Below are 17,619 nucleotides of genomic sequence, written 5' to 3'. Positions count from 1 at the left end.
AGTAAAAGCGGACTTCAGAGGGAGGAGGGGTCTGTCACAACAAGTATCAGGGGACTTCAGGGAGGGAGGTAAACACAGATGAGAGAGGGGTGGAGAGGATAATCAGGTGAGAGAGGGGGAGAGGATAAACAGATGAGACAGGGGGAGAGGATAAACAGATGAGAGAGGGGGAGAGGATAAACAGATGAGAGATGGGGAGAGGATAAACAGATGAGAGAGGGGGAGAGGATAAACAGATGAGAGAGGGGGAGAGGATAAACAGATGAGAGAGGGGGAGAGGATAAACAGATGAGAGGATAAACAGATGAGACAGGGGGAGAGCATAAACAGATGAGACAGGGGGAGAGCATAAACAGATGAGGCAGGGGGAGAGGATAAACAGATGAGACAGGGGGAGAGGATAAACAGATGAGACAGGGGGAGAGGATAAACAGATGAGAGGATAAACAGATGAGACAGGGGGAGAGGATAAACAGATGAGACAGGGGGAGAGGATAAACAGATGAGAGGATAAACAGATGAGAGATGGGGAGAGGATAAACAGATGAGACAGGGGGAGAGGATAAACAGATGAAACAGGGGGAGAGGATAAACAGATGAGACAGGGGGGAGAGCATGAACAGATGAGACAGGGGGAGAGGATAAACAGATGAGACAGGGGGGAGAGGATAAACAGATGAGAGCATAAACAGATGAGACAGGGGGAGAGGATAAACAGATGAGACAGGGGGAGAAGATAAACAGATGAAACAGGGGGAGAGGATAAACAGATGAGACAGGGGGAGAGCATGAACAGATGAGACAGGGGGAGAGGATAAACAGATGAGACAGGGGGAGAGGATAAACAGATGAGAGCATAAACAGATGAGACAGGGGGAGAGGATAAACAGATGAGAAAAAGAGAATAAACAGAGATGAGAAAGGGAGGGAGAGAGAATGAACAGATGAGAGTAAGAGAAAAACTGATAAACTGATATGTACCTGTTGTTGCAGGTGTTCGTCCATGTGTCCACTGCCTACGCCAACTGTGATCGCCCCTACATCGAGGAGACCGTCTACCCAACCCTCGTCCAGCCACAGAAACTTATTGATGCTCTAGAGTAAGCACACTCACTTCTCATCTTATCGAATGCTTGACCCAGTGGTTTTAAGTTATTTTACAGAGTTGTGCCCCTTAGCGTCCAGGATCCGCTGGTCATGGTTCGAAGCCCTGATTGTGATCCATGGTCTGTCAGCACCACTGTGGTTGTGATTGCACCAACAAACAGGCTACAAAACTATCGCTTGAAACCATGTATATATGAAAAACTTTTCAAAGTAGTATCATACGTATGTTCCTCACTGACTCAGTCACTCACTGGATTGTCTGGTCCAGACTCAATTATTTTAAGGGACACCATCATATAGCTGGAATATTGCTAAGTGTGATGTTAAACAATAAACAAAAGGCTTGCTCACTCACTCACTCACTCACTCACTCACTCACTCACTCACTCACTCACTCTTTCAGGTGGATGGATGACGAGATGGTGGACATAGTAACCCCCAAGTTGCTAGGCAACAAGCCAAACACGTACACCTACACGAAACAGCTGGGGGAGACGTTGCTGGTGACGGAGGGTGCCGGGCTGCCAATAGCTATCGTACGACCATCAATAGTTGGGGCAGCCTGGAAGGAGCCTCTGCCGGTAAGTGCAACCTAATAGTTGGGGCTGCCAGTAAGTGCAACCTAATAGTTGGGGTAGCCTGGAAGGGACCTCTGCCTGTAAGTGCAACCTAATAGTTGGGGCAACCTGGAAGGAACCTCTGCCGGTAAGTGCAACCTAATAGTTGGGGCAGCCTGGAAGGGACCTCTGCCAGTAAGTGCACCCTAATAGTTGGGGCAGCCTGGAAGGGACCTCTGCCAGTAAGTGCAACCTAATAGTTGGGGCAGCCTGGAAGGGACCTCTGCTGGTAAGTGCAACCTAATAGTTGGGGCAGCCTGGAAGGGACCTCTGCCAGTAAGTGCAACCTAATAGTTGGGGCAGCCTGGAAGGGACCTCTGCTGGTAAGTGCAACCTAATAGTTGGGGTAGCCTGGAAGGGACCTCTGCCAGTAAGTGCAACCTAATAGTTGGGGCAGCCTGGAAGGGACCTCTGCCAGTAAGTGCAACCTAATAGTTGGGGCAGCCTGGAAGGGACCTCTGCCAGTAAGTGCAACCTAATAGTTGGGGCAGCCTGGAAGGGACCTCTGCCGGTAAGTGCAACCTAAGAGTTGGGGCAGCCTGGAAGGGACCTCTGCCGGTAAGATCAACCTAATAGTTGGGGCAGCCTGGAAGGGACCTCTGCCGGTAAGATCAACCTAATAGTTGGGGCAGCCTGGAAGGGACCTCTGCCAGTAAGTGCAACCTAAGAGTTGGGGCAGCCTGGAAGGGACCTCTGCCGGTAAGATCAACCTAATAGTTGGGGCAGCAGTACACCCGTACAGTTGGTTTGTTTTTTAATGCCGAACTCAGCAGTATTCAAGCTTTATCACTGTGGCTTGTAAATACTCGAGTCTGGACCAGACAATCCAGTGATATTGTTAATGCCTGCTCTTGATCACTAAATAAAGATCTATGAAGAAAAAATGTTTGTAAGTTGAAAAGGATACACTGGGTAATTTTGCAATGTTGCAACTTGTAAAAATTCATGCATATTTTTGAACAAGCAACTCAAATTGTTTGGGTAATTGTAATATATTTTGAGTATTTTAAACAAATACGCAGCTTATCTGGAACTCTGAACACTCAGCTGGTGGTGACATAACTGAAATACTGTTGGATAGTTGGTTAAACCCGACTCAACTGTATCTGCGTTCAACCCCTGATGATCCTGTTGTGAGATTTGTTTTCTGCAATATTGAATCGTTTTTTTTTCCTTGCAGGGTTGGATTGACAACTACAACGGGCCAAGTGGTCTTTACATTGCGTAAGTGAATCAGTAGTCAGCTGAGGTGTAGTATCAATAGAGTATTGGCGGAGTGTGCATGAAGGGAGATAACTCTTCCTCATCTGCCAGTCACAGTGAATTTAAGCTGCTGATTTAGATGTGAAATGAAAATATCTGAGATCAAGCCAACATTTTCCACTTTAACTGTTAAATATGATGTTCTCTGTAATTAATTTTCTTGCATTTTGCAGACAGGCAAATTAAAACTTGAAGTTTATTTTATCTTTGATGGTGGGTTTTAACTGAACACTAATAAATAAGGAAACTTTTGGTAAGGCAATTCAGTGTCCATGACGCTGGTGTCTATATTGAGTGTTGTGTTCTCCCAGGCGGGAAAAGGAATCTTGCGGTCAATGAAGGGCGACCACAGCGCAGTTGCTGACATCATCCCCGTCGACATCCCCGTCAACTTGATGATCACCTCTGCCTGGTACACCGCAGTGTACCAACCCAAGCAGACCATGGTGTACCACTGTACCACCGGATCAGTCAACCCCTTCACCTGGGGGGAGATGGGTAGGTTACCATGGTGTACTACTGGATCAGTCAACACTTTACCTGGGGGGAGATGGGTAGGTTACCATGTGGTACCACTTGATCAGTCAACACTTTACCTGGGGGGAGATGGGTAGGTTACCATGGTGTACTACTGGATCAGTCAACACTTTACCTGGGGGGAGATGGGTAGGTTACCATGGTGTACTACTGGATCAGTCAACACTTTACCTGGGGGGAGATGGGTAGGTTACCATGGTGTACTACTGGATCAGTCAACCCCATCATATGGGGGGAGATGGGTAGGTTACCATGGTGTACCACCAGATCAGTCAACCCCTTCACCTGGGGGGAGATGGGTAGGTTACCATGGTGTACTACTGGAACAGTCAACCCCTTCATATGGGGGGAGATGGGTAGATTAACATGGTCCACTGAATCAGTCGACCCTTCATGGGGGGGGGGGGGGGGGGGGGGGGGGAAATGGGTTGGTTAACATGGTGTTCCACTGAATCAGTCAACCCTTCACCTGGGGGGAAATGGGTTGGTTAACATGGTGTACCACTGAATCAGTCAACCCTTTCAACCTGGATTAGTCTTTGGTAGTGATAAGAGACATGTACGTGGTTTATACACTTTGATGAATATTACTCAGACCATGTACTTGATGATGATAGTATTGAAGACATTTTAAGAAATGCAAGATTATTCATCATGTTTTCTGCTTTCTTAACCAGGACTTCACAGATGTACATAATGTGTTTCAGAGTCTGTTGTGATCAACTTCTACAAGCGCACCCCACTAGACGACTGCTTCAGGAGGCCCAACGTAGCATTAACAAATAACAGGTGGGTGCCCCTCATTGGAGGAGAGTTTCAGATTGCCGTCAGTCAACCGTCATAGACCGATAAAATTTATATTTGACAGATGATTTGTTTATGTAATAGAAATGCTAAGCAAGCCGTCACACATTTCATAATTAAAAAGTAAATAGTAAGTATTAGTCCTACTTACAGTATCAATTTAATAAAACAAAGCACAGCCATGAAAAATGGTTATTGAACTTCTGGGCAAGGCATGTCTTTGCATCATACTTTCTGTATCATGAGGAAACCCTGTCAGGAGCTGTAGTGACCTAGTCAAGTGCTTTTCTTATGACTGGATATACATGGATGAAATCCATCTATTGACTGGATATACTTGCATGAAATCTATTTATTGACTGGATATCCATGCATGACCTCTGCTTATTGACTGGATATACATGCATGACCTCTTTTTATTGACTGGATATACATGCATGACCTCCGTTTATTGACTGGATATCCAAGCATGACCTCTGTTTATTGACTGGATATACATGCATGACCTCTGTTTATTGACTGGATATACATGCATGACCTCTGTTTATTGACTGGATACACATACATGTTTTTTTACACCACATTCGTACCTGACTCGTCATTTTCCAGCTTCCTCCATGACTACTGGATGTTCGTGAGTCACATGGTACCAGCGTACATGTACGACCTTGTCTTCAAACTGGTGGGCAAACAGCCAAGGTAACATTAATTTAATGTCAAGAGTCCTTGTCTCCACAAAATGTTAGTGATGTGATGTTGCAGGTCTGTACATTAGGAGAGATCCACAAGGATCCAAGGAAACTAGATCACTGGATCACAGTTGGAGACTTGGCCACTGCAGCTAAATATTATTTCAAGTTTAATGTATATAATGATGTAGTGTTGGTTGAGTAAGGGGAGATGACTCATTCTTTGTATTATCTCCCTTTCATTGAATATAACATTGTCAGTGAAGCATGGATATCATCGTTACCTTACAACACAATATGATCTGTTGTTTGATTATTCATCTCTGTACTTGTGCTCTATGACATGACTGTATACAACTCAACTAGCACTCAGGGTGCTGGGATGTGGCTGTAGAAATGCCGCCTGTGGCCAGAAACATCTACACACAGTCTCTCCTCCACTCCCTCTCTCTCTCCCTCCCTCTCTCTCTCTCACCAACTCCCTCTCTCATCCACTCCCTCTCTCACTCCCTCTCTCACCAACTCCCTCTCTCACCAACTCCCTCTCTCACCAACTCCCTCTCTCATCCACTCCCTCTCTCTCTCACCAACTCCCTCTCTCACTCCCTCTCTCACCAACTCCCTCTCTCACTCTCTCCCTCCCTCATCCACTCCCTCTCTCACTCCCTCCCTCTCTCTCTCTCACCAACTCCCTCTCTCACCAACTCCCTCTCTCACCAACTCCCTCTCTCACCAACTCCCTCTCTCATCCACTCCCTCTCTCATCCACTCCCTCTCTCATCCACTCCCTCTCTCCCTCCCTCTCTCATCCACTCCCTCTCTCACTCCCTCTCTCATCCACTCCCTCTCTCACTCTCTCCCTCCCTCTCTCATCCACTCCCTCTCTCATCCACTCCCTCTCTCACTCTCTCCCTCCCTCTCTCATCCACTCCTTCTCTCACTCACTCTCTCACCAACTCCCTCTCCCACTCACTCCCTCTCTCATCCACTCCCTCTCTCACTCCCTCCCTCTCTCACCAACTCACTCACTCACTCACTCACTCACTCACTGTCTGTCTGTGTGTCCAGAATGGTGAAGACGTACAACAAGCTGCACCGGTCGATGGACATCTTGACCTACTTCACCAGCAACTCGTGGGAGTGGACTTACACCAACCTGGACATGCTAAAGAGTAAACTGACAGCACAGGACTTCAAGGTACGCCCACTGCAGGGGGACCCGTGAACATCCGGGGTAGAATAGGTCTTTACCAACCCTAAAAGGCGACTATACTTGTTGTAAGAGGCGACTAACGGGATTGGGTTGTCAGGCTCGCTGACTTGGTTGATGCATGTCATCGTATCCCAATTGCGTGGATCGATGCTCATGTTTCAATCACTAGATTGTCTGGCCAGATTTGATTATTTACAGACCACCGTCATATAGCTGCAATATTTCTGAGTGCGATTTCTGATTTAAACTACAAACAAAACATTGCAGGGGGTGTGGCTTGTAGTTTAGGTGGTCGTCGCTTGCGTGATCCTTGTGTGAAACATGTTCTGGCCACTACAGAGATGGAATAGTTCCTTTATCGAGATTTTTAATTATTTTTTTTTTTAATTTAATTTAATTTCATACGTTTATTGCATTTATGGCCTGACTATAAGTACAATCTGTGTCATAACGTGTGTTATCATTGCTGAAATGTATAGAGTTTGTAGTTATCCGAAAATGAACAAAACAACATACAGCAGCGCAAGTTGAGTGAGTGTCTGTCTTGAAAACCTCACTGATTTACAAATAGTAAGGTCAGGACATAATATAGGATGACGCCAAAAAACAAGAAACATGACCCCCATGACGTCACTTAGTAATAGAATAGACAGCAGTCTGTCAGTAGGGAATTGTGGTCTGCTATCAAGTTACAGTGGCCGGAGATTGTTTTATCCATATTAGCTGTGATGGTCATCAGGTCAGGTCGAGGTATTTGTGCAAATGATTGACAGGAAAACAAGATTGTAAAATATTTCATAGCATACTTGTCAATGTGATGGTTGTAGATAGACTGTTTGTCCTTATCAGGGTTAGATGTTCATAAGCTGGTAACAAATTTTGTGGGTCAATGTTGACCTGTATACTGACCACACATTTTGTTTCAGACATTCTACTTCGACCCACGTCCCCTGCACTGGCCGACCTACATAGAGAACTACTGTCTGGGGGCCAAGCAATACCTCCTGAACGAAGACCTGGCGGGGCTGCCTGCTGCCCGGGCCCACCTTCGCAAGTACGTTCCTCTGGTGGTACAGGGACACACCCACTAGTCTGCTGGTACAGGGGACACACCCACTAGTCTGCTGGTACAGAGGACACACCCACTAGTCTGCTGGTACAGGGGACACACCCACTAGTCTGCTGGTGCAGGGACACACCCACTAGTCTGCTGGTACAGGGGACACACCCACTAGTCTGCTGGTACAGGGGACACACCCACTAGTCTGCTGGTACAGGGACACACCCACTAGTCTGCTGGTACAGGGGACACACCCACTAGTCTGCTGGTACAGGGGACACACCAACTAGTCTGCTGGTAAAGGGGACACACCCACTAGTCTGCTGGTACAGGGGACACACCCACTAGTCTGCTAGTACAGGGGGACACACCAACTAGTCTGCAGGTAAAGGGGACACACCCACTAGTCTGCTGGTACAGGGGACACACCCACTAGTCTGCTGGTACAGAGGACACACCCACTAGTCTGCTGGTACAGGGACACACCTACTAGTCTGCTGGTACAGGGGACACACCCACTAGTCTGCTGGTAGAGGGACACACCCACTAGTCTGCTGGTAAAGGGGACACACCCACTAGTCTGCTGGTACAGGGGACACACCCACTAGTCTGCTGGTACAGGGGACACACCAACTAGTCTGCTGGTAAAGGGGACACACCCACTAGTCTGCTAGTACAGGGAGACACCCACTAGTCTGCTGGTACAGGGGACACACCCACTAGTCTGCTGGTACAGGGGACACACCCACTAGTCTGCTGGTACAGAAGACACACCCACTAGTCTGCTGGTACAGGGACACACCTACTAGTCTGCTGGTACAGGGGACACACCCACTAGTCTGCTGGTACAGGGACACACCCACTAGTCTGCTGGTACAGGGGACACACCCACTAGTCTGCTGGTAGAGGGACACACCCACTAGTCTGCTGGTACAGGGACACCCACTAGTCTGCTGGTACAGGGACACACCCACTAGTCTGCTGGTACAGGGGACACACCTACTAGTCTGCTGGTAAAGGGGACACACCAACCAGTCTGCTGGTACAGGGACACACCCACTAGTCTGCTGTTACAGGGATGCACCCACTAGTCTGCTGGTAAAGGGGACACATCCACTAGTCTGCTATCACACTAACAGGATCAGTTGGTCAGGGCTCGCTGACTTGTTTGATGCATGTCATGGTATCCCAATTTCGTAGATCAATGTTTATGATGTCCATCACTGGATTGTCTGGTCCAGACTCGATTATTTACCCACCGCCATCATAAAGCTGGCAAATTGTTGAGGGTGGTGTTAAACAACAAACAAAATGAACATGATGTATTTGTTTATTTTCCAGATTGAGGAACATTCGCTACATGTTCAACACAGTCACGGCAATAGTCTTCTGGAGACTCCTGATTGCACGGTCCGACATTGCCCGCAACGTGTGGTACCTCATCGTTAGTCTTGTGTTCAAGTTTGTCCGATTCTTCCGGATCACGAGCACCATGCAGAAGACATGAGCGGCGGAAACAACGAGACTTTATGTATGCAAGACCAGCCCTCCCCCGACACAGACGGTCACGGAGAAAATGAAATCATTTTAATATTATTGACATCAGTTAAACATCAGCTCGTTAGACTCGGCAGGCCTGTCCATGGACTTAATAACTTATATGATTTAACAAGTTTGCTACAGTGATGGGTAGCTGTTGATTTGATGTTTGCCACTGATCTATGTTTTACCTACAATGGTGCATGTGTTGTAGGTGTTGATGATGACCAAGATGAGGGATAAACAGTGATGTCGTCTCAATGAGGCTAGTTATTTAAACCTGTCAGATGGTTCTCGTGTTATAAATGTATGTTCCATCTTGGCAGAATGTTTTAACAACCTTGTTTTGGTCAACATCCACATGCTAGCTGCTGTTTCAGTTCGGAGAAGGTGGCGATGTTCTCCCTCCTTGATCATAATCAGGAACATTGACACTTTTCTTTCAAATTTTTTTATTTCTGTAGGATGAGCCACAATCATGGACCTTGACCTGGCAGACATACAGTTTACTTTGTCCACTCTACCTATTTTCTTTCTGTTGGATAAACAGAAGCCTGTTGTTGTTAACGACCAGTGCTGGAACAAGAGCACTCATTGGTTACTGGCTGATTTTGAGATAACACTTTTGAAGACATCTCCCACTTTGGCGAGATCATGATGTGTATGTGTTGAGGAATCAATTCAATACCTGTACATTGTCCGTATTGTGAATATCACCTGTTGTTTGGAAATCTTGTAAAGATAAACTTTGTCAATGTAGATATGTACAGATTGTGATGGATCCCTCGATGTACATCAGGTCTTTGAACAAATGAGATATCTCGGACATCTCCAAGTTTCAGATGGCCGAGGATAGTGACGGCTGGAGTGGTCCATGTGATGGTAGTGATGATGGATTGCTATCAGAAACACACGGCCTGGAAATGGACGTTCATTTGTTGGCAGAGCTCAATGACCCGGGCCGTCTGCTAGAAACACAGGGCCTTGTGGCCGTCCTGTACAGAAATGGACGTTCATTTGTTGGCTGGGCTCAATGACCCAGGCCGTCTGCTAGAAACACAGGGCGTTGTGGCCGTCCTGTACAGAAATGGACGTTCATTTGTTGGTTGGGCTCCATGACCCGGGCCGTCTGACAGAAACACAGGGCCTTGTGGCCGTCCTGTACAGAAATGGACGTTCATTTGTTGGCTGGGCTCAATGACCCGGGCCGTCTGACAATCTGTAGTGTTCAAAAGTAAGGGGTTTACTGGGGTCCTATAGGTTTGCTGCTATAGTAATTGAATCTCGGTACGCCCTGAATCTTTACTGTCGGCAGTGGCAAGGACTCCAGGACTTAGTTTCAAGCACTGCTCTGAAACGGGCTGTCCATTGTTTCTTGGCAGGGATCAAAGATCTGGGGCCCATTTCACAAAGTGATCTTAGCGCTAAGATGATTGTAACTCATACTTGAACATGGACTTATGACAGTCATGCTGCAAAGGTGGTTTTGTGAAACGAGGCCCAGATCAAAATAACTGTGATGTACTGGCATATTATATTAGGAGATTTGATGTGATCTTCATGTGACTTTGCTTTTTGATCTGTTTAACATGTTGTAGGCCTGCACGTGTGTTGAACTGAGATCAGTGTGTCGAGTCAGTTTGCCATAATTGATATAATTGTCATTCAGCACCCCATTCCACAAAGTGATCTTAGCACTACAATGATCGTAACTCCCATACTTTAACCCAGGTCTACGATAGCCTTCATGCCACGATGATCGTAACTCCCATGAAAGTCATAGCACTATGATCGCTTTGTGAAATTGGCCCTGGACATGTATTGTTTACGTACTTATAAATAATCGTGAAGGCATAATTACGTGTTTGTGGCTCTGCAGGGACACCAGTCCTCCACACCTACAAATGTACGAACACACCAAGCAGCAGCGTTGTTTCTGCCAGTCATTGTCCTCCCAGAACTGTTTGATTGCATGAACAACTGAATCAATGTATCAGTATTACACACTGATAAGAGCTAATAATTATTTACAGGAATAACTTTCAGAAACTGCCCTGTTACAGTGATGATATTACGACTCCCAAGCCCTTGTCAGTACTGAGATACACTGCTTTACCAGACAGAAACAAACTTGACAGATGTCTGTTTGTACATGACTCATGAAGTAACTCCATATTGTCAAACTATTTTCAGAATTTTTACAATGTTTGGCTTAGGATAATTTCTCTTTACAAATTAGTTTGCCATTATCCGCTGTTTTCAGGTTTGATTCCCCCATTTATTGATTTGTCAGCACCATACATGTGGTAGTTGCTTCCACGACAGTCTTACACATCTGAAGTCTGTAGGAGGCACGGGGGCCCAGTCGTCTAAGGTTCATACAGATTATGTTTCTAGGTTTGTCAGCACCATACCTGTGCTTGTGGGTTTCACCGAAGTGGTAAACGTCTAAAACCTGCATCACTTCGGGCTTTCCTCCCACTTTAAGCGGACACACTGTTATATTACTGGAATACTGTTAAAAGTGGCATTAAACCAAACTCACTCACTCTAAAGTCTGTATCACTTTAGCTTTATCATCCAAAACTGGCTCCCACAGGAGATATCGCTTGGGTGAGATCAAGCGATATCTACACTGTAGATATCTCTGCAATGAAATTGCATCACAATGCTTTGCAGACTATTGTGACATCATTGGTTACCATGACGTCACAATCAAATGACATCACTAATGGTTCTGCTACTGAAGCTGTAAGCAGTACTTCCTAATCAGATCCACTTCAGCAGCTGTAGGACTTCATCTGGAATTTCTAAACATCTAATGTCCATACTTTTCATGTACAAATGTCCATATGTTGATATTTGTTTTAACAAGGTTTTAGTATCTGTAAATTATGCGACTACTAAATGCTTGTGTATTGACTGTCCAATTCTAACTCATTCTTGTTAGTCACCACAATATTATTGTCATGATTCTAGGTGTTTTAAACAATGGAGACATTTGGTCCTGGATCGTGTTTGTCCCATGATGCAAATAAAGACAGATGATCAAAACCTATTGGCTTGTACTGGTCTGAAGTCAGGTGTAATGGGGCTTCATGTCATGCTCAAGATTATTGCATTTCTATAGCAACCTGTATATATATGTGTGGCAGATTGTACAAGTCGGACTAAGTTTGGTTTTACGGTGAACCCACTGAGACACCAAGCTGCAGTTCAACACAAATACCCCACTCAGACACGGTACTCTCAGCCAACCAGTCCCTAAAGCCAAGCACCAGGCAGGGAAACAACATGTACCATATTTTATGTCTTTGGATATGACACGTCCGGGAACAACCACAGACCTTCCGCTCCCCAGGCAGACACTAGATCCACTGGACCATGGAGCCATTTGTAAAGGTCCCTACTACATTTACATATTAAATCAATTTCTGTAGGTTTCTTGGTGTTGCATCTTGATGAAAACTATGGATATCCCTGGCCTGTGATTTCTATGATGTAGATTTCACCTTGTAGGGGATTGTTTCTAATATCTGCTTATGTCATTAACATTTACAAATAGTTGTAGGTTTTTTATGTTGTTTTAATGTAATATTCCAGCATATAAGATATATACAAATATATATCAATCAAAATTTAAATCATATTAACCATATAAATATGTATCCATCAATATTTTTCATTCTAAATTTCTGCAAATCTTTCACTTAACACCAACTTGACAACAGAACTGTGAACATAAGTACTGTTTTAGCGCATTTGTTTCTGTAATTCATCTTAAAGGACCCGGTGTCAACGTTTACATACTCATCTGATTCTGAAGTCGATGTATGTCATGTATTGAGAACGCGTTAATGTAATGAAGTCAGCATCAATGTCGATATGTGATCATTATGTGTGTTGTTGATTGGTTTGAAATGTGTACGATTTAGAAATCATTGTTTTATTTATCAGAACCTGTTTTCAAGAACCTGAGAGGTTAGAAAGGTTTCTGTAACTAGAATTGATTTTGATTTCATCAGGGCCTTGCCATCTACGAATAACATAGTTGATGTAAGAAGCTATTGTATTTATATACCATAAATCCTTGACTTGAGTCCATGTCTTGATGAAAGCTGTTGAGAAACAGAGGGACACACATCACATACATCAGTGTTCGAAATTCCTGACTGGAGGTTATTTTCTTGGCATGATTATTTTATGGCGGTAAAATATAAGTATTAAAAAAGATACACGGTCTTCATTGAAGATTATGTTTCTAGGTTTGTCAGCACCATACCCATACCCATGTGGTAAACGTCTGAGACCTGCATCACTTTGGGCTTTCCTCACACATTAAGCTGACACACAATGATATAACTGGAATAATGTTAAAAGCGGCGTTAAACCCAACTCACTCACTCCGGGGAGGTTATTCTATAAATTAATCCTTGACATATCAAGCGAGACAATGAAGGAAACGGTATGAAATATCAACCCTACAGAGAAGCTTCAATGGAAGGCAGCTTATTGTTCCGGTGATGTCATGAACAATAAATGTCATTTTTCTCAACAGTGAAGCACTGTGATGTCATAGGACTTCAATTGACCAATCGGCATTGAGAATCACTAAAATGCACTAAAGGTTATTACACACTATCCTCCACACCTCAAGGGTTATGGTTGTATTGAGATATATCATCATGTTCTTTTTGCCGAGTCACAGCATGCTTTAATCATGATAATTCACTTGTACTATTTATTGACAACTGTTGCGCTTTTGTATATATACTTTTTTACTTTGCTTAAATTAACCCTTTGTTTCCTATATGTTGTAAATATACCCAACTGCTCAAAATTCTAGATAATCTGTCACGTAGATCTGTTGAAGTATTAAGAATGGGGTGACAAGACAGTACTAATCCACGTGTGGGGCAAATATAGAAATACAAGGGGCCCTAAATCAGCATGTTCACAAGAAATCCAGTGTTCAGGCAGCCTTGTAACATATGAGGCCCTTATTAGGAATTTATAAACATATCGATCCCAACTAGCCTGTTATCTGTTAGTTATCTGCTTTGTTCATGGTTGGGGCCTTAATTATTGTACTGTGGCCCTTACCAGGGATTTGTATGAAGATGTAGTAGGATGTTGGTCCAGCATTCCACGATGATCTTGCCCTACTCTGTATCTGCCTGGCCTAAGCTGCTTTGTAACGGGGCCATTCTCACAACTGAATAAAAGCAGGTTACACTACATGTTATGTTGTTTGTTATAATTACATGGATTTAGAGGCACACTATTTCCTACTTTATTCATCTCCTTGTGGGGGATTCTGGGTTAGAATATTTCCTGTTATCTTAGTGTGACCAGTGTATTGAGATATATACGTATCATACAGAGACCACTGTATCAAGATATGTATCATGTCATGATCAATGAGTGTATCGTGATACATATGCAGCATGACCTTGTGTCAAGAAAAAAGTTCATATCATGACCAGAATATATGGAGATACACAGCGTTTCGTGGCCGTCTGTGTCACTGCACCCTAACTAAAGCCATCCCCACCAACTCATTGTTCATGGCTCAGCTGTGTCACTTAGACTTTCCTCAATACTCTGACTCTGTGATACAGACCGCCTGCCCAGAGAGGACGGAAGGTCCGGCGTTTCATCCCCGTCTGTGTGAACCAAAAAGACGTTAAAAGATGGTACTTGTTGTTACCATGTCTGGCGCTCAGCATTAAGGGGGTATGGTCGGCTCGGAGTCAGTATACTGTGCCTTGAGTGGGGTATTCATGTTAAACAGTGACATGGTATCTCTGGGCTAGCACTATAAAATTGGCATTAGTCTGGACTAGCGCAAGGAGCCACACACACTAGTGCATGCACATTGCTATATATGTGCTACAATCTTGGACACAACGTTAAACCCTATTTCACCTCTGTGATACATGTAGAACTGGAAAGCTGTTCAAGGCAGCATTAACCCTCACAGCTCTCAGGTGAGACTGGAAGGGGGTTAAAAGGCAACTATGCATGTCCAGACTCTGAAGATCCGGGGTAGAATTGGTCTTCAGCAACCCATGCTTGCTGTAAAAGGTGACTATGCTTGACGTAAGAGGCAACGTGATCGGGTGGTCAGGCTCGCTGACTTGGTTGATGCATGTCATCATACCCCAATTGCATGGATCAATGCGCATGATGTCAATCACTGGATTGTCTGGTCCAGACATGTTTATTTACAGACCGCCGTGGTGTACCTGGAATATTGCCGAGTGTGGCGTTAAACAACAAACAAACAAACAACTGGATTAAGTGTGTCACTGCATCCCAATGCTTGCTCTCACTATTGACCAGAGCTGATAGGTAGTTCATGTTGGTCCAAAGGAATCTGAAGGTCTGGTTTAACATTGCATGTACTATCCAACACCTCTCTCTTATTGAAAGAGGGGTGTATTATTGTAAAGACACATTTTATCATCATGGTATTATTCAGAACTTTGGATTCCTGTGGTTTGTTGAGTATTTAGTGAGCTGTCGAAGGTGATCGGTAGTCTACCCACAGGGAAGCAATGAAGCTGCTAATAACATCCCCCAGTAGAATGCGGAATAGAACTGTTCCCCAGTAGAACCCAGGATGGAACTGGTCTCCAGCAGAACCAGGGATAGAATAGGTCCCCAGTAGAACCCAGGATGGAATAGGTCTCCAGCAGAACCTGGGATAGAATAGGTCCCCAGTAGAACCAGTGATAGAATAGGTCCCCAGTAGAACCTGGGATAGAATAGGTCCACAGCTGAACCTGGGATAGAAGAGGTCCCCAGTAGAACCTGGGATAGAATAGGTCCCCAGTAGAACCTGGGATAGAATAGGTCCACAGTAGAACCAGGGACAGAATAGGTCCACAGTAGAACCAGGGATAGAATAGGTCCCCAGTAGAACCTGGGATAGAATAGGTCCCCAGTAGAACCTGGGGTAGAATTGTTCCCCAGTAGAATCTGGGATAGAATAGGTCCCCAGTAGAACCAGGGACAGAATAGGTCCCCAGTAGAACCAGGGATAGAATAGGTCCCCAGTAGAACCAGGGATAGAATAGGTCCCCAGTAGAACCCAGGATGGAATAGGTCTCCAGCAGAACCTGGGATAGAATAGGTCCACAGTAGAACCTGGGATAGAATTGTTCTCCAGTAGAACCTGGGATAGAATAGGTCTCCAGTAGAACCTGGTATAGAATAGGTCCCCAGTAGAACCTGGGATAGAATTGTTCTCCAGTAGAACCTGGGGTAGAATTGTTCCCCAGTAGAATCTGGGATAGAATAGGTCCCCAGTGGAACCCAGGTGACATAAGGTCTCAAACAGAATGCAGGATAGAACACTACCCAGCACCTAGTTGCTCGTTGTAAGTGACTATATTGGATTTGGTGGTTAAGCCTGCTGTGTCCCTGTAGCTTGAAGAGTGTCAACCACTGGTTTGTCGGGCCGTGACTACGGTGTAAAACAAAAAAAACATCAACTGAAAATGTACACCTGGGTTTAACAGGTGAATGGCAGGAGGGTGAAGACACAATGACAAGGCAACAAGACATGCATACTGACCCCCAAAAAGACAACAGTTCCTTTATAGTAAATAAATTTATTTCCCTTTACAATAAATAGCATCATGATTTCAATGTAACAATGTGAAAGGCCACAACAGGCTGAATGTGTTCCTTCACTTCATTCCCAACAGACGCTCCCCCTTCTCCCCATCCCAACAGACGCTCCCCCTTCTCCCTACCCCAACAGACTCTCCCCCTTCCCCCCACCCCAACAGACACTCCCCCTTTTCCCCACCCCAACAGACACTCCCCACTCCGACAGACACTCCCCCTTCTCCCCACCCCAACAGACGCTCCCCCTTCTCCCCACCCCAACAGACACTCCCCCTTCTCCCTACCCCAACAGACACTCCCCCTTCCCCCCACCCCAACAGACTCTCCCCCTTCCCCCCACCCCAACAGACGCTCCCCCTTTTCCCCACCCCAACAGACACTCCCCCTTCTCCCCGCCCCAACAGACGCTCCCCCTTCTCCCCACCCCAACAGACACTCCCCTTCTCCCCACCCCAACAGACACTCCCCCTTCTCCCCAACCCGATAGACGCTCCCCCTTTTCCCCACCCCAACAGACACTCCCCCTTCTCCCCGCCCCAACAGACGCTCCCCCTTCTCCCCACCCCAACAGACGCTCCCCCTTCTCCCCCTACCCCAACAGACACTCCCCTTCTCCCCACCCCAACAGACACTCCCCCTTCTTCCACCCCAACAGACGCTCCCCCTTCTCCCCACCCCGACAGACACTCCCCCTTCTCCCCACCCCAACAGACGCTCCCCCTTCTCACCACCCCAACAGACACTCCCCCTTCTCCCCACCCCGACAGACACTCCCCCTTCTCCCCACCCCAACAGACACTCCCCCTTCCCCCCACTCCAACAGACTCTCCCCCTTCTCCCCGCCCCAACAGACGCTCCCCCTTCTCCCCACCCCGATAGACGCTCCCCCTTTTCCCCACCCCAACAGATGCTCCCCCTTCCCCCCACCCCAACAGTCACTCCCCCTTCTCCCCGCCCCGAGAGACACTCCCCCTTCTCCCCACCCCAACAGACACTCCCCCTTCCCCCCACCCCAACACTCTCCCCCTTCTCCCCGCCCCAACAGACGCTCCCCCTTCTCCCCACCCCGATAGACGCTCCCCCTTTTCCCCACCCCAACAGATGCTCCCCCTTCTCCCCGCCCCAACAGACGCTCCCCCTTCTCCCCACCCC

At 46.0% G+C, this 17,619-nt stretch overlaps 2 protein-coding genes across 2 annotated transcripts in view; both read left to right on the top strand.

Annotated features, from left to right (window-relative positions):
* LOC139466835 (fatty acyl-CoA reductase 1-like) overlaps positions 1-12,793 on the top strand; it is a 45,590-nt gene extending 32,797 nt beyond the window's left edge. The window contains 9 exon segments of the mRNA XM_071248546.1: positions 994-1,100; positions 1,511-1,688; positions 2,905-2,952; positions 3,299-3,485; positions 4,232-4,313; positions 4,938-5,027; positions 6,086-6,215; positions 7,157-7,284; positions 8,632-12,793. Of these exon segments, the coding sequence (XP_071104647.1) occupies positions 994-1,100; positions 1,511-1,688; positions 2,905-2,952; positions 3,299-3,485; positions 4,232-4,313; positions 4,938-5,027; positions 6,086-6,215; positions 7,157-7,284; positions 8,632-8,797 (1,116 nt within the window). The 3' untranslated portion in view covers positions 8,798-12,793.
* LOC139466637 (uncharacterized) lies at positions 9,672-17,540 on the top strand. The gene is made up of 2 exons (XM_071248221.1): positions 9,672-9,848; positions 16,545-17,540. Exons 1-2 carry the CDS (start codon positions 9,672-9,674, stop codon positions 17,538-17,540), a joined length of 1,173 nt encoding a protein of 390 aa, XP_071104322.1.
* The last annotated feature ends 79 nt before the right edge of the window (positions 17,541-17,619 follow it).

Source organism: Haliotis cracherodii, unplaced genomic scaffold (genome assembly GCF_022045235.1).
Source record: "Haliotis cracherodii isolate W230 unplaced genomic scaffold, xgHalCrac1.p SCAF_19, whole genome shotgun sequence".
Lineage (NCBI taxonomy): Eukaryota > Metazoa > Mollusca > Gastropoda > Lepetellida > Haliotidae > Haliotis > Haliotis cracherodii.
Note: the sequence above shows the minus strand (reverse complement) of the source record. Positions and strands in the feature narration are given on the sequence as shown.